Consider the following 19,440-nt stretch of genomic DNA (forward strand, 5'->3'; position numbering starts at 1 on the left):
ACACTGCACACGTGTGTGAACACACTGCACGTGTGTGTGAACACACTGCACGTGTGTGAGCACACTGCACAGCTGCACATGCACGTGCATCTCCCCACTGTTACCTTTCTGGTACCAGGGCAGGAACCAGGGGCAGGGCACACTGGCTGTGCTGTTGGGCGTCGTGTCAGGCCAGCATGAGAACTTGTCGAAGGTGCGGTTACAGACCAGCTCTGCAGAAGGACAGGAGCTGGTGACACTTTGGCCTCACCCTCTCTCTGGGTGCTAGGACCTCCACTGGCCCCTCTGCTCTATCCCCCATCCTGCTGGGACTGTGCTGGTGGTTCCTCTGCCCCATCCCCATCTCAACAGGACCCTGTCCCCACCCCATCCCACCAGAAGCCCACTGGACCCCCCATAGGCACTGACCTGTGGGCGCAGGCAGGCGGCTCATGTTGCGCTGGCACTCTTCGCTGTACTCCTTCCATCTCTCAACGACATTATCCGTGATCTGGGCAGAGGGGCCCTGCGGGCACCAGGGAGCATCACCCATAACACGTGTCCTGCTCGCAGGGGCCACCATGCTGTGCCAGGCAGTGACCCCAGCTTGGGGACAGCCACAGGCCAACATGCCATGCCATGCCATTCTGTGCTGTGCCATGCCATGTCTCATGGATGGCAGGGGAGGCAGAAAGGGGCATCAGCTGCTGGACCACATGCCGTGGTGAGAGGAGAGGAGAGGATGCAGAGGGATGGGTGGATCAGTGGGAGTCCTGTGGGCTGAGCATGGGGCAGAGCACCCTTGTGTACAACAGCCCATCCTTACCTGGCAGCAGAGCAGCAGCACCAGGAGGGTAAAGAGATGTGGCTGGGACATCCCTCCTCTGGACCACATGCATAGGACACAGCGCAGGACACACGGCTTCCTACTGGCCCTCAGCAGCTTCTCCACCCTGGTGGTGACGGCCCTGGCATGTGGGCAACCCTGTGCAAGATTCCTGGTCACGGGGACTCCTGGGACAGAGCTGGGGGACATGGGGCTGGGGGCAGGTGGGGTTAGAGGCAGCCACTCTGGCACAGAGCCAGCCCCAGTCATGGTGCCTCACTCCTGTCCTCATCCTCACCTGACCCTTCTTGGTGTTCACATTCAGCTATTTGTCCACTCATTTTTTCACCAAGCACCTGTATTATCCTCCCCAGGATGGCACTGGGACAGTGACCATGCAGGTTCTCTGCCTGCCAAGCCAATTTCAGCCCCTGTGTGGCTGGGGTGCAGTGGCAGTGCTGCCTCCAGACCCCCAGAGAAAAACTGGGCTGGTGCCACCCACACTGCTGCTGGGACCCAGCTGTGCATCGTTGCTAAATCCTGAGAATGCAGGACCCCCATGGTGGAAGGGACCCCTCCTCACACCTGAGCACCCTCTCAGGCAGAGAGGCTGGCACCTGGGCTCTCCCCATCTCCCCGGTCTCTCGGACCTGGACCACTAACACTCAGCTGTGGTCTCACAGCAGCAGCCACTGAGGATGGCAGTGCCAGGGAGCCACGGAGAGCACGGGTGCCAGGAGGGACTGGGACACTGGCCATTAACCCACAGGGATCCTGGCTCGTGGAGCTGCTGTGGCTCTAGGACAAGCTCAGCTGTGCTGTGCCCCTGTGGGTCCATCTTCCCCAGCTCTTGCCAGTGACATGGGGACATGGTGTCCGGGTGCTCCACAGACCATGGCTCACGAGGTGCTGTAATTCCCTCCATCCCCCTAAGCCGGTTATGGGGCTCCTGAGCAGGATTTCAGCTCTTCCCACAAGAGCCCATTATGGCACGGCCCGGCTGTGTGGGGTGAGGGCAGCTGAGCTGGGGGGGATGGGATGGGACAGCAGTGCCAGTGCCACCACAGGCACTGTGGCATCACCCCCAGCCCCTGGGCTTCCCCCTGGGCACCAGCCAGAGCGTCGTGCTCCCCAACCAGTTCTGCTCCCAGGGCTTGCTGCTCTGCCTGTGTCTATTTTTATCCCTGGGAAAGTCGTGTTTCCTCCATCCGTGCAGACCCACTTGCCATGTCGCAAGTGGCTGCTGGAGAAGCTCATTAATCAGCTCATGGGGCTCCAGATGCAGCTTGGGGAGCAGGACCTGCGATGGCCTTATTTAGCCAGTCCCAGGACAGAGGGAACTGTCTCCTGGGAAGTTCTCACTGGGTGGGCTCTGTGAATACGGACCTCTGTTGGGTGCCCACGAGCCACCTGACCATTCCAGAATTCCTGGTTTTGTCATCACTCCACCCCACCCCAGCAACACTGTTGCCCCACCAGTATCCCTGTCTTAGTCCCTCTCCCATCCACCTCAGGATCCCTGTCTCTTTCCTCCCATGCTGGCCCCATGCCAGCATCCCTGTCCTTGTCCCCCTGCTAGCCTGATCCCACCATCCCTGTGCCCCCCTCCAGCCCCACATCATTCCTACCTGTCCCATCCCGCTGCCACCTATGTCCCAGTCCCACAGGAAGATCCCAGTGCCCGTCCCTGGTCAAGCATCAGTCCCTGCCCTGGTTGTGAATGCTCCTCCAGGTCCACAGGTCACAGTGACTTGCTGTCAGCCCCTCTGCGCAGCTGGGGAGCAACTTTGGGGCAGAGGTGTCGCTATTTTTAGTTGCTGCAGTGGGATTTAGCAGCAGGGAGGCCTCTGCCCTGGACTCCCCCCATCTGGCAGCCGCTCCCCGGCCCTGGCCCCACTGTGGCCAAGCCGGGCAGACTGCACTGGGTGAGGGGTCCTGGCACAGGGGCCAGTTATGCTCCTCGCCCCAGCACGGGTCTTCCCCCTCACCCTGCCCAGGCCCTTTGCCCCAGCTGCCTGTGGCACTGCACAGCCGTGGCACCGTGCCGGATCCCCGCTACCCACAGGACAAGGGCTCCCTACAGACAGGCAGTTTCCAGCAGAGATGTGGGCGTGCAGAAGTAGCCGTGGACCAACTCTCGCTGCTCTGGTGCCAGTGGGCAATGGCAGAGAGGGAGCAGTGTCTCTGTGGTGGAACAGCAAGGTCTGGGGTGGCTGGGACCACTGGCAGCACAAGCACCTCCCCAGAGCTGGCACTGCCCAGCAGCAGTGCCTTGGGCAGCCGCTCTACCAGTTGGACATGCTGCCACACTCTCAGCTGTGCCCTGGGTGCCAGAGGCAGCCGTGCACGAGAGACCTGACCCCACATCCTCACCACCTCCTCTCACTCTGCTCTGTGCAACTGGCTCCCAGTGCCACATCCCCTGCCCTGGCACCTCATCCCCAGCTGGGGCTGGGCTTTGGGGGATCCCCCACCACACCAAATCACAAGCAGTGGGTGGAGAGTGCTGAACTGATGCCTCTGAGGGGCTGCAGTGCATGACAGTGGCTGTCCAAGGGACTTTTTCCCCATATTGGTGTTGGACAATGTGGTATGCTCCTGTGTCATAGTTCTGTGGCTGCTGACCTTCATGGAGCCCAGGCTGCAAACACCCAGTATGGCTCCACTTGGAGCCATAGCCATGAAGAAGAGACCTTGTGCTGGGAGAGCAGGAACAAGGAGCCAACACTGGTATGGCTACGTGCAACACCACTTCTGGTAGCCGCAGTGCTGGGAGCCAGAGGGGTCAGACACAGGCACCATCATCTGTCCTCAGAGTGGGGCTGTCACTGGCATCTGCATCTGCCTTTCCCAAGCCAGCAGTGCCACCCCTGCAGCCACAGGGGCAAAGCAAGGACCCCTGTTCCCCTGACTGGTGCCCCTGTGGCCCCCAGCTGACCTGCAGCTGATGCCGCTGCCACTGGCCCCAGGGTGGTCAGGAGGCAGGGGCCAGCCTGGGCAGGGTGCAGGGCAAACTGAGGACCTGGGTGCACTGCTGCCATGGCATTGGCATGGGCATGGATATGGCATTCCATAGGGAATGGATGGGAAAAGGCCCGTGTTAGGATTTTGCTCCCACTGATGGGTGTGCAGCCTCCATGCTACCTTGCAGCAGCTCTGTACCAGCATGGGCCTGCCTAGGAAGAGACTCTCTCCTCGTCCCATCGTGGTCAGCTTCCCCTGGGGATTTTGCCAACCTAGCCCCTCTGGCTTTGCTGCCATTGCACGTGTGAGAGAACGAGCTCCACATCTGGGATCACTGCAGCCAATAGTCATGTGGATCAGTGGCTCAGTAAAGTCTCCATAGGACACTCATGGGCATCTGCAACGTGACCTGGGAGCACCTCGGCACAGCCAGAGCCCTGCCCAAGTGCTGTGAGGCTGCTGCAGCCCCCCAGACCCTGGTCCCAGAGGACTCTTCTCCACCCAGTGGGGTGAGAACCTGGTCTCCTGTGAGCACAGTCCTGCACCCAGCACAACCCCGTTGGCCTGGAGGCAGCTGTGGGGGCTGTGCGGCCTCTGGACATGGGGATTAGCCCCCCGTGCGCTAATGCGGTGCTTTCCACGGCTGGCTTGGCTTGGAGCTTGGAGCTACATGCCAGCACGGCAGGGGCTTTGGCACTTGGCAGGGGAGGGGACAGTGCTGGGCCAGAGCTGATGCAATGCCAATGCCAGCCTGGCCCTGCAGATGCTGCTCCACTTTCCAGCCTGGACCACGGCAAGCGGGGCAAGGCTCGGGGAGATGGCCATGGCACAGAGACCCAGGAGGCCTGTCCTGCACCATCCCTGCCCCGTGTCTGTGCTTGGGAATGTTTCCTACTCCCCTTCTCCATTATTTCCTTGAGAACTAAGTACAAGGAACTTTGGCAGCAGAGGCACAGCTGAGCAGCCCGGAACAGTCCTTGTGCTGCAAGGCTGTGACTTGTTTGCACAGAGCTACATGATTGTGGAAGCCCTGAGCAGCAGCACATGGAGAGAACTGACGTCACCAGGCGCTGGTGATGTCAGATTCTGTGGCACCTTGGACCAAGAAAACCCAAACCAGCCCTGACAGTGTTTTTGTCAAAAGCAGCATAGGATGCACAGAGGACAAATGCTCTTTGCATCACCTCCACTACTGCCTGGTCACCACAAGGCAGTCAGGGGGCACCTGCACAGCTGCCCTGTACCAGAGAGGGACCATGATACAGCCTGGCAGCAGCCAAATTACCTCGCTGCCCAGCTGGCTCTGGCAAAGGGATGCTGAGCCACACGGCACCTCGTTCCTGGCTCAAGGAAAGGGATGTTTTTGTTCATCACGTTGCATGAAAACCTATGAAACACAGAAGGGAGGCACAAGAGGCACAGTGTGACACGTGTGGTTAGCATGTCACAGGGGAGGCACAGGGCTGGGAAAAGCCTAGGAAAAGGTCAGTGCAGACAGGCTAGTGCGCACACTCCCCTGCACTGGGAGCTCCACACCCGCCTACCCGACCAGCACATCTGCAGCCCCGGGTACAACCAGACACCAGCCCCAGCAAGGCAGGGGGTGCTGGGGGGACCACACTTGCCCAGCCATCCACTGGTACCTGCTGCACACAGACATGTGCACTCGACCCCAATGCTGGGGTAGATAAACAAGCACATGAGGATGCAGGATAAAGCAGGATGCAGTGGTGGAGCAAAAGGGGATGGAGCTGAGCAGCCATCCCATCTTCCCTGTGTCCGGATTCCCCTGCCCCTGTCCTTGCCTGGCACAGCAAGGTGCATGGAGATGCTGTGTTCAGTGGCTGGTTTTAGCCCTGTGCTGCTGATCAGGGTTTGTGGTCACATTTTTTCATTAACTATTTTTAATCCACATTTTGCCTATTCTCCATTCAGCCTTTTCTCTTTTCCCCTCTCTAGGCAACAGAACATAAAAAAAAAAAATGCACCACAGTGTGCGGAAAGGAGCAGGATTGGTGGGAAGCCACTAGAGCTGGCAGCTGGGGCAGCACTAACATGCTGACAAGGGGTCCTGCGGGCCCTAAATTTTCCTGCTGATACACAGACAAAATCACAGGGGAAATCACTGAATTTGGTGTGGGTCAGGACACCCGTGGCAGGCGCTGCATGGGGCAGGGTGCTGTGCCGCGGGATGCACGCAAGGGCTGAGCAGAGCAGATGCTCTGTCCTCAGGCCATCCTGTGCGAGGGGAGCAGGCTGACCCCCGCGGCCCCTGCTTCCCTCACCATCCCGAGGGGAGTGCAGTGGCAGGCAGAGGGGACTGCAGCAGCTTTGAAGATGCACTTGCAACCAGGAGGACGGCAAGGTCACATACCCGACATGTCCTGGTTAAACAAAGCCATTTACCAACACCGTGTTGACACAGCAGAGCTTGGGACAGAGTCACAAAGGGCACTCGCACCAGGCCCCCGTAATACCCAGAGAGCTTGAGGAGAGCTGGGAACTGGCAAAGTGTCCCCTGCTTCGGCCCCTCGGCAGGAGAGCTACGGGCACGGCTGTGCCCACAGCAAGGAGACCACGCGCGTCCCACCCCGACTAAGGGGCTGCTCCGGGAATTACTCCCGACGCGACGGAGCTCAGCTGGAATCGCTGGCCGGGGGCTCACCATAGCCAGGGCAGAGCCCAGGGGTGCTGTGAGTCTGACGGCAGCGCCCCTGCCCATGGACGCCAGCGGCAGCGGTGGGACGGGAAGCGGGCACAGCTGTGCCGGGACCCCAGCCCAGAACACCCGTCACCCAGGGGCTCATTTTCCCCAGGGCCGGCTCCCAGCATCCGGGCGGCTCTGGGAGCCGCTGTTTTGGGATCCCGGGGCTCAATTCGTGGCCCCGGGGTTGCGCAGTCGTCACTCGAATCCACATCCCCGCGATGGGACGCGCGACATCCCGAGCTCGGCGGCTCTGGGCGCTCCCTGCCCTCCTCCCTTCCTTCCCCGTACCTGTCGGGGCTGGGCTCGCGGCGGCTCCCGAACGCATCTCGGGACCGGTGGGGACCGGGTCCGGCGCACTCGGCGAAAACTTTAGCGGAGCCGCGACGGCAGCGGCTGTGCCGACTCAGGGGGAGGGACCGGCTCGGGGGGAGGGACCGCGGGCGCGGAGCCACGTCCCGCCGCCCCGCTCCTCCCGCGGGCACGAGGGGGGCACAGCCCGGTGCCCCAGCCCCGCCCGAGCGCTTGGCGCTGCTCCCCGCATCACCGGCGGTCGCTCTCGGGAGCTGCGGGAGCGCCGCCGCTTGTCCCCGCCCCACTCCCGGGCACCGGCTCGGTTCGGCGGCGGGGACGGGCGGAGCGGCGGGGGCAGCCCCGAGGGAGCAGGCCGGGGGCCCGTTCCTCCGGGAGGTTTCCCCGGTCCCAGCGCGCCGGCCGCTCCTGCCGTGCCCCGGGCTGGCTGCTCGGATCCCCAGGGACCGCCGCGAGCCGCCTCGACAGCCGCGCTCCGGCCACCGCCGGCCGTGACGGGTCAGCGTCTGCCGCCCCTGTCCCGCTGCAGGTAAACACAGCCCAGAAAGAGCGACGTACCGGGACCGGCTGGGGCTGAAGGGGGATCCGGGGGAGCCCCCGGCCTCGGGGTGCCCTGTCCCCGCCTCCCGGCACGAACACATTTATTTACCTTGAACCATTCAGGACGTGTTGGTTAAGCCGGCCGTGGCAGCACTTGTACAGCCAGCACGAACCCCGGGCAGCGCAACCCCGGATCCCCCAGAGCTGCCTCCCTCGGGGTCCCACGCTGTGCAGCCGCCGCTGGCTGGAAGCCCCCGTGGGTGTGAGCAGAGGAGCCCGGGCACACGCTGGGGGCTGCGGGGGCTTTGGGGGAGGACTGGAAGCCCCCAGCTCTGGCAGGTGGGGTCAGAGCTGTGCCCTGGGGGAGCCCCTGCAGCCACTTGCGGGGGCTCTGGTAGAGGGCAGGGTGGGACCAGGGGGCAGCCAGCACAGACACGGCCACAGGCTGCTCCCAGCCCCACGTTCTCTGATGCTCAAGAGATAAGAAGTGCCCTCGCACTGCAGCTGTGGGCGCTGTGCTCACGGCTGTGTCTGGCACATCCTGTCCTGCCAGTGTGACTGCTGCAGCTCAGCTGCCACAACGGACCTGGTGAGAAGGTACGTGCACACCGGGACCACAGGGCTGGCACAGCTGGGGGGACCACAGCTCGGCTGGAATGTCCCTGCCACTGGCCATCATGGGGCAGAGCAGGACTCTGTGCTGCTGGGGAGCCGTGGGGCTCCATCACTTTCCTGCTCCACGCTGGCCCTTTGCATGACACAGAGCAGCACCCAGCAGCCCCAGGAGCAGTGCTGCAGGACATGGGGGATGAAGAAGCGTAGCTTGGCAGGGAAGCCCCCAGCTAGTTGTGAGGAGAGGGCCCAGCTCTGTGAGCACTCACCTACCCATGGCCTCTGCTGCAGCTGGGCGTAAGCCCAGAGTGGTGATGCCAGTTAGCATCATTAGGCCTTGTTAAGGTGACGAGCTTTCACTGCTCTGCTGTGCCAGTCTGCCTCTGTTCAGTCTGCTGGAGCCCAATTACTGTCACATCCAGGAGGCAGCTCCCGCAGTGGTGGCAGGCACTCTTGGCACAGCCCTACCCTGGAGCTGCTGTCCAGCTGAGACCGGGCAGAGCACAGTGCAGGGCCTGGCTGTGGAGCCTGCCCACAGCTCCCTCTGCACATGGGCCCAGGGGTGTTTGGCACAGACTGGGGTGAAGATCCCCTTCTTGGCATTGTGCCGGGGCCAAGCCTTGCTATCCTCTCTCAGCTCTGGGGGGCTCAGCTCTCAGCCCATGCCCTCAGCCATGAAAAGGGGGTGCAGCATCTCTCCTCTCCTAACAGGACAGCAGGCCCGTGCCACCTTCACACTTTATTATACATCAAGGTCTCAGATATTCCAGTTCTTTGATTTCTTGGGGCCAGCACACACGGGGGTGCACATAGCGGAGGGGTTGGTGTTCACAGCCCCCACCCACTGGGCAGTGTGGGGTGAGGGGCTGTGAGGGGCAGGGGTCTGCCCAGCCCCAAGGTGAGTGAGGCTGCAGAGTGGTGGTGGGGGATGCCCCTAAAGAGGGTGGATCCAGTGTGGGGTAGGTGCACTGTGGTGAGTACTGGGTCCCCAGGCAGGCATTACCAGGCTCTGCCAGAGCAAGGCCATGTTCCCCACCATCATTGCTATGAGGCACAATCCCTGAAGAGCCCAGCAGCCAGCGGCACTGAGGAGTTTTGGCCAAGCAGAGGCAGAGGGTGGGAGGCCAGGAGCAGGGCAGGAGGTTCAAGCTGCACTGGGGTCAGGGAGGAACATGGGGGCTGAAGGCAGAGGGAAGACAAGGCCTCACACACACTGCCCCAAGCCCCAGCCCCACAGCTGTGGGGTCAGCAGCACCCCCAGCTCCATGGGCTCTGTGACGAGGTACAGGTCTCCCTACTCCCTGAGACAGCACAGTCCTGCTTCTAGGGCACATCAGGGACAAGGCTGAGGGGGGGCAAGGACAGAACTCAGAGCCAGTGGAGAAATGGGAAGACAGAACCTTCCTCCCACAAAAACCTCCAGAAGCAGTAATGCAGAGGTGGAGATGCTGAGAATGGGAGTGAGAGAAGAAGTGAGTTTTTGAGGGGGTTGTTGGCCACAGGTGCTGGCAAGGCACAGGAATAGAGTTGAGAGAAGGGGGAATGGCACTGGCCCCAGAGAGCAGAGAGAGGTTTTGGGATCTTGGGGGTGACCCACACGCTCACCCCCTTGGGGCAAGGCAGGGTCCGGTCCCTCAGACTCAGGTGGTCACTTTGATCCCAAAATATTTGCGCAGCTGCTCCAGGAAGAGAAAGGTGAGAACAGTCTGAGGAATGAGCCAGACAGCAGCAGGAACAAAACCCTGGAAGGGGACAGCAAAAAGGAGAAGAGTCAACACCTGCCAGTGGTTGTCCCAGCAGCCCAACCCCAGCAGCAGCACGACTGAGCAGGCACAGGTCAGCACTGGCCAGGCTGTGGAGCAGGCGCTGTCACACCATGGCCACCACGGTGCACACAGGTCTCAGCACCATGTGCTAACCCCTCTGGCACCTGCACTGCTGGTGGGAGCTTAATGGGTGCAACAGGGCCACAGCTGTTGGGCCCAGGCTGAGTCCCACTGAGGCCAGGGCTTGATGCCACAGCAGAACCTGGAAGGTCCCCTGCCCCAGGAGTGTTCAGGAGCACAACTCCTGCTCCCAGCTCAGCCCAGCATACCCCACCCATGCACCCTCAGCCAGGTACCTTGTAGAAGGCAAGCGGTCCGAGCTTGGCAGTCTCCATGGCACAGTGAACGACACCCTGGAGTGAGAGGTTGAGAGATGAGGTGGGAGGGGCTGGGAGGCAGAAGCTGGCACACAGAGATGGGAGGACAGGCAGCGGCAAGGTGGGCAGCTCACCTGGTACTCTCCGTGGGAGTTCATGAGGCGGGTCTTGAGCACATCCAGGGGCTGGCACAGGAATGTGGCACATATACCCTGCAGAGAGTCATCCAAGTCAGGAGACCTCCGTGCCAGCAACTGCTGTGGTCACTGGAGAGACTCAGAGCCATGCTGGGACTCAACCTCAGGCCAGGAGCCTCCTGGAGCCAATGTGCCCAGCCCTGCCCTGCTGAGCCCAGAGTGGCAGCTCTGGCAGCCCCAGCCTGACACTCTGAACCTGGCTGCAGGCAAACCCAGCTCCAGCTGTCCCCCCAGACCCCAGCCCTACTCACAGCAATGAAGCTGGACAGGAAATGAGTGAAGACATTGTCTGACAGCAATCCAGTTGCAAGAACCAGCTGCTTGGCCTGGTCATAACAGGAAAGCTACAGAGACATGGTGAATCAGTGAGATGTTCCCCCTTCCTTGCCACACCAGGGACCATCCTAGTCCCTGTCTCAGTCACCTACCGCCCAGCAGAGCTGTCCTACCTGCCCAACAGTAACAAGGGCCCCGCGGGGCGATGCCACTGATGCTCCTGAAAAGAGTTTCTTCAGGCCCTCTGTGGACAGACAGATTTGGATCAGCACATTTCTCTGCAATCGCTCACACTCCATTACTCTGGGAGCCTCCTTCCATGCCCAGTCTGTGTCCCCAACTCCTCACACAACCCGGCGTGAAGCACACCATAGCAAACGGGCTGAAGGAGCAGGGAGTCCTTCAAAACAGCATGACCTCCTGCCTGCCTCTGCTCATCTGCTTTCATCCAACTTTCTCTTGGAGCTCCCAGCAGGTCACCCTTTCCCACCAAGTATGTGCAGGCTGCCAGGCCCTGCCACACCTTGCCCGGCCCCTGCCAGACGATGCAGAGTTGCCAGACCCTGCTCTCCCCTGGACTCCCCCAGCCCCAAGGGCATTCCCAGGCCCTCTCCCTGCCCCGGCTGAGCAAACTTCCAGGGTAAGCCCTGACCCGGCACCTGCTAGGACACCGGAGCAGGCTCACCCACACGGCTGGCACGGCCTCACCTTCCCGGAGGACTCGGTACATGCCATCCAGGGCATGGGAATAACTGGAAGGAGCGAGAGGGGAAGAGGTCAGGGCCCGAAGCCTCCCAGCACGGCGGCACCCCCCCAGACCCCCCCGCGGTGCTCGGGCCGTGCCGCCGGTGCGGTGCTGCCCTCCCGCGGCCACGCCGATCCCTTCCCACCGCCTCCCGCCGGCCCCTCCAGGCCTCCTCTGCCCCGGCCCCTCACTCACTTGCGCCGCTGAGCCGGCGGCTGCTTCATGTCATTCTGCATCCTAGAAGGTAGAGCACTGCAGGTGAGGGGGGAGCCGGTACCCCACTGTCCCCTGCAGCGCCGGGGACCCCAGCACAGGGCAGTGGAATTGTGTTGCCCGTTTACAACGAGCCAAGAAAGTTGCTTTCCGTCTCACTCCCCTTGAGGGTCACAAATGCCTGGGTACTGTCACCAAAAGGCAGAACAGCTCTGGCCATGGCGGGCACAGAGCTCCAGGCTCACTGACCATGGGGGCAGGCCGGCCAGGAGAGATGTTTGGAGCACCCCAGCAGCACCCACCACCCCAAATGCTGTCATGCACAGGCCAAAAGCCCCGGTCGTGCAGACAGAACTGACCTGACATTCACCATGTCTGCTGGGGTCCCCACAAACCCGCCAGCGAAACCTGTGGCCAAAGAAGAGTTGGGTCAGGGAGCCATCCATCCTGAGGGAGCCAGGGCCAGGGGCCTCACTGCCTGGCTCACCTCCTGCTGCACCCAAGAGCACTTTCTGGTAGAAGGGGGGAGGCCCCTGTTTGCCCTTGCCCAGGTGGTTCTTCGCACTCTCATAGATGCCAAAGCGAGTCAAGGAATACGTCATCTGGATGAGGGGGAAATGAGCGACTGTGTCCCTGGCACAGGGCAGCTCGTCAGCTGCAGCACGTGCTGCAGGAGCTCCACACGCTCACCTGCCGACACAGCGAGGCGCTGAGCCCATTGTAGAGAGCCAGGAAGCCGTCGGTGCGGATCACATGCATCGCCATCCCTGTCATCCGCATCTTCACCTCCTGCTGTGTCTGCAGGTGGACCTGGGGCAGAGCGCAGCAGCGTCAGCCCAGCGCTGGGCTGGGCAGGGATAGAAGCGCACTGAGCAGGTGTGGATTTGAACACGTGCCATGTTAACAGCACTTGAACAGGAGCCAACAGCAATAGCTCCTGACACTCCACACCAGACTGGCCCAGCCTGGCACCTCAGGGGTGGAGACAGTGAGGGAGAGGAGTGCCCAGGCACCTGCCGGCAGCACGTCCCAGGCCCTGCCTTCAACAGCCGGCCCCAAGGTGAAGGGCAATGCCTGCTCTTCGGGCCACCTCAGGGTGGAAGGTGTGTGTGTGGGTGAGCGAGTGCCCAGTGTGGGTTTGTTCAGAGGGATGCAGCTGGGCTGGTGAAATCACAGCTAGGCTCTGCGGCAGGCCTCCAGAGCCACTTCCCCTCTTCCCCGGTGTAGGAATCCCATAGGCAGGAAGAGAACCCCACAGCAGGCCAGGCGCTCACCTTCCTGCCTGTAGCAGCCCAGCGCTTCCCACCATCACCAGGGGCAACAGGCAAGGAAGCTGGCTGGGACAGAGGAGCATGCTCTGAGCACTGCCGAGACCACATGTGGGTCAAAGGCCCCAGGAGATAAGGAGGGCAAAGGGCTGCTGTCAGGGTTCAGGCCCAGCTCCCTCTACAGAAGCCGTGGCACAGCTGGGTCGTGGGACACACTGCAGGACACTGGGGACAGCCACTGTCTCCAATATGGGGCAGCAGCAGGGGTGCAGGGGCCTGCTTGCAGTCCCCACAGGTGGGTTTTGGACGTCAGGGACCAGCGCTCACAGCCTGAGGCAGATGAAGTGGGCAGGGCAGGCAGAGCCATGCAGGGACACGGTCCACTGCCTGCAGTCCCAGGTCTGCAGGAAGGGCAGGAGGCAGGCAGGCACGGGATGGGCTGACCAGGTTGTGGTCACTGCTGATCACTGCAGGGCCAGCAGCCTGTGTGTGGCCAGCGGCTGCATGGAGTTGGCCTAAGGGCACAAGCACTCTGCAGGCGGGCTGGCCAGGGCCTCTCACTGGGGCCAAGGTCCAGAGGTGTAATGAAGTGCCCTTCGTCCCCTGCCCTGCCAGAGCCTGAGGCCCCTTGTGCCTCCCCAGGCCTGGCACCAGCCCCTGCTCGGGGAACTCTTGGCTAAAGGCAGTTCTATATTCAATAATCAGGTGTGAACTCTCTGGCAAAAACAGCTGGCTAGGCTGTGCTGCTCACAACTGCAGGAGCGCGGGGCTTCACATCCACACAGTACAGCATGGGGATGCAGCCCAAACGTCACAGCCATCATACTGGCTCAGAGACAGACCTACAGGCAGGTGCCAGACTAATTCCCTTTCTTAGCGCCTTGCCAGGGCACCCCACACAAGCTCCCACGGGCTGGCAGCCACTTCCACTGGGCAGACAGGGCCAGCTGGACAAGGCAGCAAGCCGAGCACCGGGGAGGTGGCATTGCTCTGCCAGAGCTGGCTCCTCTCCTGTGCCTAGAACATCTTCCTCTCTCTCCGTGCCATGGGGTGGGAAGGGGCTGCCTGTCCCGGCCTCTCCCACAGGCATGGCCCTGGGAAGGGCAGGTCCTGTCCCGAGCTGCCTCTTCCCTCCCCCTCCGCAGCCTGCTCTGCTGCCAGGCTCGTCGCCACTTGGCTGGCACACAAGGCTCTGGGCAGCACTGGCATTTGCCCCATCCGTGGGTGCTGGCAGCACAGGGCTGCGCGCGGCGCCCTTTGTGCAGGAGCAGGCATGCCAGGTCATCTGCGGCGCCTAGGTGACATCTTGGCCGGAGGGCGCAGAGCCCAGTGGGCCAGTGTCCAACACTGCTGGCCCCAGAGTCACTGCCATATCCAGGCATGGCTGGCTAAGGCACCCTCCACAGCTCCTAGAGCTGGCACCCCGAGGTCCCCAGACCCCTCAGTCACACATGCAGCCGTGACCCTGGGCTGTGTCGTGTGACCCCTCAGCCGTGTCCCTGCACAGCCGTGAATCAGCTCCTCAGAGCCGACCCCCAGCAGCTGTTTCTGCAGACCACTACAGCTGTTCTCCAGCTCCCTCATTTGCTCTGGGACCCTCACAGCCCTTCCCTACCCCTTCACAACCATTTCAGGACCCTCAGGCCTGCTTCACAGAACCCCAGAGCAGCTCCCCATCCTCTCCAGGTGCTCCAGGACCCTCTCCCCTCCTGTGGCAGCCACTCCACAGTACCTCAGAGCCAGCCCTTCAGCTCTCCCGGGATTCTCAGAGCCGCTCCTCATCCCCTTGCAGCCACTCCAGGACTCTCGGAGTTCCCCCCAAGCCACTCCCCATCCCCTCAAAGCTGCTCTGGGACCCTCACAGCCGCACCCCCGCAGCCAGGTCCCTCACAGGCGGTCCCACAGCCACTCCGGGACCCTCAGACCTGTTCCCCGTCCCCTCACAGCCGCTCCCCCTGCTGCAGCCCTGTCCCCTACAGCTGCTCCCGGGACCCTCGGAGTGCGTCCCCATCCCTTCACAGACACTTCAGTCCCCCAAAGCCGCTCCAAGACCCACAGACGTTCTCCCCCCTCCATCGCAGACTCTCCAGGACCCCTACAGCCAGTCCCAACTCCCCCTAACCTCCTACCCATCCTCTCACACCCTCTCCGGAACCCTCACAACCACTACCAGCCCCCCCTAACCGTCCCCCCCAACCCCTCACCACTACTGGTCACCCATAACCGCCTCCCCATCGCCTCACAGCCCCCCCAAACCACCGCAATCACCCACAGCTGCTCACACTCGCCCTCCATCCCCTCAGCGGCCTCCCCACGCCGCCAGAGCCGCCCCTCGGCATGTCCCCTCTTCACCTTCAGCAGATCCAAGGGGTGGGTGCAGCAGGCGGCCCCGGACGACGCGAGGCCGCCGAAGTACCAGCGCGAAACGCGCTGCTCCGCCATGGGCGCCGCTTCTGCCAGAAGCCACGCCCTCACCGGGACAAGGCCACGCCCCCGCCCGTTAAGCCACGCCCCCGCCCGGTACCGGAAGGTGGGGCGGGCTCGGGACTCGCATCTCCGAGTCCGCCGGCCCCGGAATCCTCGTTCCCACCCCACACACATCCCCACTTCAAACCCGGGGAAGTGGCTCTTCCCGTTAATAATTAACGGGGATTAATTAATGGGCAGTGAAGCCATCAGCAAAACGCAGAGAGGAGGGGGAGGTACAGGTACAAACGGCAGCGTTACCAGCGTGCACACACTGAGTGCAGGGATAATCAGCAGCTCCAGAATACTCTTCCCCACCCCGCATGCATCTCCACAACCTGTGGAAGTGTGTTCTTCTCATTAATAATAAACAGAGAGGTAAGACCGTCAGCAAAAGGCAGTGTAAGGAGGTGGGTGATGTGCTGGTACAAACTTCCAGTACCTGAAGGGAGCCTACAAGAAAGATGGAGAGAGACTATTTACAAGAACATGTAGTGACAGGACAAGGGGGAATGGCTTCAAACTCAGAGTAGGTTTAGATTAGATATTAGGAAGAAATTTTCTCTGGGCAGCCTGCCCAGAGCAACTGTGGCTGCTCCATCCCTGGAAGTGTTCAAGGCCAGGCTGGATGGAGCTTGGAGCAACCTGGGGCAGTGGAAGTTCTTCCTGCCCATAGCAAGGGGCTAGACTGACATGATCTTTCAAGGTCACTTCCACCCTAAACCACTCTGATTCCCTGAAATTGGGAGCATGGAGATAAGCAACGTTTGAGAAAGATTAACCATTTTACAGGGTTTTTTTTGATATTTATAAGGTAGAGTTCATGGTGATGGCAGGCAGTAGCAGCTCTGCCAAGCCGTACAGCATTCTTCGGGAGAGTACTCCCACTGTGCCACATGCACTCGGAAAGGTCCGGAGCCCGGCTCGGGCAGCAGCTGAAGCACCAGTCTCTCCATGGCGAGACTACTCCAGAACTACAGTCCCTCCTGCCGCCTCTAGCGCTGCTTTGATCTTCTCTGCTTCCTCCTTGGAGGCGTTTGCCTTGATCTCCTGTGGAAGGGACTCCACCAGCTTCTTTGCCTGTGAGAGGGACAAAGTACGAGGCTTGTAAACAGGCTTTCGCTAACTGGATTATTGGATTTAGAGCCATGATCCTGACCTCTGCTTAAGCCAACCATGGAAACTCACTGACCAGCACAAACTCTGAGACTTACACTTGAACAACAGCACAGCCCACCAGAAGGCAGCTAAACCTGACTGCAAGCGATGGCACATCTGCTGGGAAACCTTTTCCTGCAATCCACTGCTCTTAAATTCTTCTGCTGTGGGCATGGTGCTCCCAGATGTGTCCCCAGCCTGCAGAGGTGTGGGTGCAGGCAGACCCCGTGCACTGGCCTGCTGAGGCAGCATCCGCCTGGCGCTGGCTCTGCTCTGTGACAGTGTTTTGGTTCACATACTTGTACCAGCAGGAGGGGAGGCCAGCGCAGGGTTTGGACACAGCTGCATTGGCTGAAACAGAGTTCCACCACAGACTACTTGACAACAAAGTATTTTGATGTTTTACGGACTCTTAAGGCAAAGCTACTGGTACTAAGCAGCACTGCAATACTTAAGGCAAACTGAAAAACTGTTGAGCTGTTAATTTAAAGAGTTAATTTACTGCAGTGCTGCTATTGAGGGGACAGGCCCCTGCTGCTCTTGCACGTAGCAGCTGTCTGCCACAGCACTGCAGGGGTTTAGCACCCACTGGACTGGCCACTGTGCTGGCAGAAAGGTTTTGTCCTTTCGATTTCTGCTGGGTTCAATGCCTACGTATCTGTAGAAAAATGCTTTCTTTGCTGTGTTTAGAAGGCACAGATGTGTGGGCAGTGCTTGGTGGGGGCAGGAATGCCTCTGCCCACCAGGACAGGCCTTGGACAAAAGCCTGTTCAGGCTCACTGCAATGAGGACAGGCAACACAACACAGGTTATTAATTTCTGAACCCTGTTCAGCAAGGTGTGACTCCACTCTAAAGCAGCCCCGGTAAAGAGAAGCAGCTGTTCCTGGTGTTCAGTGGCAAGAAGAGCAGAGCCCAAGTCAAGTGGGATCCGTGCAGCAGCAGCCATGGGGCAGAGGCAGCATGCTCTTAGTCCAGCTAGAGCCCAGGGCTGCTGGTGACAGAGGGCAAGCATCTGCTGGGCAGTTGCCAGTGATCTTCTTGAGGTGCAGCCAGCCTCGGTCTGGTGTGTGCTGACCATGCACCTATCTCATCATGCAGTTGTTGCCACAGGACTGATGTTTGGGTCCCAACAGTGCCCAAGGTCTATGTGCTTCCCTCTATAGAATCAGCAGCCCTACAGGCCATGGGCAGACCCCCCCCCAAAACCTTTTAAAAAACACCTTGACTGGATGGCACTAAAATTTACAATAAAAGGGCTTTGGCTCCACTTTGAACACAACCTCTGCAGGCAGAACCTCCACAACTGTTTGTGTGTGTGTGTTTCACCCAAAGTGCTTGGTACATCACACTTGAGTTTGCCTGCAAAAACTGGCACCTACAAACAACTCATCCAGCAGGTGCCACATGCAAAGCCAAGCTCATTTAGCATCAGCTCTCCAGTAAATTATCTGCTGATTGTATCTATTACAGGATTTGGCATTTTCATGTTTGCTTGGGACCAATAATAGATGAACAACTTCCAGATAAACAGCTTCCACAGGAACCACATGGGAACCACACTGACAGTCAGATAATTATCCCCATGGGACAGCCAAACTTGAACCTGTGCCACTGGCCTTCTCTGCTACCTTTGCAATGCAGTAATAAGAATGGGTCAGAAGATTATCTGCAAACATTTCTGCTCTCCTGGGCTACAATAGGAGCTGACACTACAATGCTCAGTGTTGCAGCTGGAATACTGAAAAGAGCTACTATTGACCCCAAGATATGAAAGCATCACCCTGTGGAGAAGTGCAGCACATTACATGCTTTAGCAGTAGCAGCTTCATCACCCAACATGCTGAGTCCACATCCGAGGTCAAGGGCCTGAGCTCAGACACTGCCCAGGGCTTTCCAAGGAAAGAAGCAGCACCCCATCTATAAAATGAAGGGCCCTGATAAGAGCTGGAAGCCTGGATTGCAAAATGTGTGAATTAGAGAGGCTCGTTTAACTCCAGAAATACATAGGCTTTGGGAAAGGCAAGCCAAACCCAGCTATAGCTGTTGGCTACTCCTGAGCTCTGCAAGAAAGCTCACAGCAGCTCTCAGGTTTGGAGAAGCTGAGGCTGGCATGAACATTTCTGAGTCCTTTGTTCTGAGCCTCCTCCTTCATCCCCCAGCTTCTGAATGCACAAATCCAGGCTCCTTTTCAACAGAGAGCCGAGGCTGCTGGACCTGGCAGCAACACACCAGAGCCTGGGGCAGCACTTCCTCACCTGCACGAGGTTCACTCCTGGCACGAAGTTCTTCACCTCCTTGATCAACTTCACCTTGTCAGTGGCCTTCAGCTCCGTCAGCCGGACGGTGAAATGAGTCTTCTCTTTCTTGAGCGGGACCTCCTCCTCCTCCTCCTGGAAGCATCCGGAGCGCGGTGAAGCCCCCCGGCCGAGCCCGCCCCTGCGCGTGTGGTCCCCGGGGCCCCACTCCCGCCCCTCCCGGAGCGCCCGGTACCTGCGGAGCCGCCTGGGCGGGCAGGACGGCGGCGGCGGCGGCCGCGGGCATCACCCCCACGTCCGGGATCTTCAGCGTCTCCTGCGGGAAGAGCAGCGGCGCCAGCGGCCGATCAGGCGGCGCACGCGGCCGGGCCGGGCCGGGCCGGGCCGGGCCGCCCCCGCACCCACCTTGAGCAGCGCGTTGAGATCGGCCACCTCCAGCAGCGTCAGCCCCGCGATGTCCCGCACCAGCTGCCGCACCTTGGGCGAGTACTCCTTGGCGGCCGTGTCCAGCGGCGCCCCGGCCAGCGCCTCCGAGCGCCGCGCGGGGCCGGTGCCGAGCGGCCGCAGCCCGGCGGGGAGCCCGCGGGGCCCGGGGCGCGGCGGCAGCAGCGGAGGGAGCGGCAGCAGCGGCGGCAGCAGCGCCCGGCGGGCGGCGGGCAGCGCGGCGGGCAGCATGGCGGCCCGAGGACACCGAACGCTCCGCCCGCGCTCCCGGCGGGCCCCTCGGTACCGACGGAGAGCCAATAGTGACAAGAAGGGCAGCGAACCAAGGCGCGATGG

At 60.8% G+C, this 19,440-nt stretch overlaps 3 protein-coding genes across 7 annotated transcripts in view; all 3 read right to left on the bottom strand.

Annotated features, from left to right (window-relative positions):
- The window catches only part of GCGR (glucagon receptor), a 10,861-nt gene extending 3,811 nt beyond the window's left edge, over positions 1–7,050 (bottom strand). Inside the window, exons 1-4 of one of the 5 annotated variants that reach the window (XM_033518815.1) lie at positions 6,765–6,895; positions 806–964; positions 409–505; positions 105–212 (exon numbers count right to left, since the gene is read on the bottom strand). In XM_033518815.1, the coding sequence (XP_033374706.1) occupies positions 105–212; positions 409–505; positions 806–874 (274 nt within the window). In that variant the 5' untranslated portion in view covers positions 875–964; positions 6,765–6,895. Of the gene's footprint in view, positions 1–104; positions 213–408; positions 506–805; positions 1,005–5,054; positions 5,078–6,764 lie in introns of those variants that run through there. The other 4 variants (XM_033518812.1, XM_033518811.1, XM_015646089.3 and 1 more) reach the window with 4 other exon arrangements.
- Positions 7,051–8,658: 1,608 nt separating this feature from the next.
- On the bottom strand, positions 8,659–15,248 carry SLC25A10 (solute carrier family 25 member 10). The gene is made up of 11 exons (XM_015645951.3): positions 15,132–15,248; positions 12,202–12,321; positions 11,999–12,113; positions 11,871–11,919; positions 11,494–11,535; positions 11,262–11,305; positions 10,727–10,797; positions 10,529–10,621; positions 10,215–10,292; positions 10,060–10,116; positions 8,659–9,679 (listed from the first exon to the last, which is right to left on the bottom strand). The coding sequence occupies exons 1-11, from the start codon at positions 15,219–15,221 to the stop codon at positions 9,578–9,580; spliced, it is 861 nt and encodes a 286-aa protein (XP_015501437.1). The 5' UTR covers positions 15,222–15,248; the 3' UTR covers positions 8,659–9,577.
- Positions 15,249–16,011: 763 nt separating this feature from the next.
- MRPL12 (mitochondrial ribosomal protein L12) lies at positions 16,012–19,390 on the bottom strand. The gene is made up of 4 exons (XM_015645952.2): positions 19,066–19,390; positions 18,896–18,976; positions 18,661–18,795; positions 16,012–16,325 (listed from the first exon to the last, which is right to left on the bottom strand). The coding sequence occupies exons 1-4, from the start codon at positions 19,333–19,335 to the stop codon at positions 16,209–16,211; spliced, it is 603 nt and encodes a 200-aa protein (XP_015501438.1). The 5' UTR covers positions 19,336–19,390; the 3' UTR covers positions 16,012–16,208.
- Between the last annotated feature and the right edge of the window lie 50 nt (positions 19,391–19,440).

The sequence above is a fragment of the Parus major genome, chromosome 18 (genome assembly GCF_001522545.3).
Source record: "Parus major isolate Abel chromosome 18, Parus_major1.1, whole genome shotgun sequence".
Classification (NCBI taxonomy): domain Eukaryota; kingdom Metazoa; phylum Chordata; class Aves; order Passeriformes; family Paridae; genus Parus; species Parus major.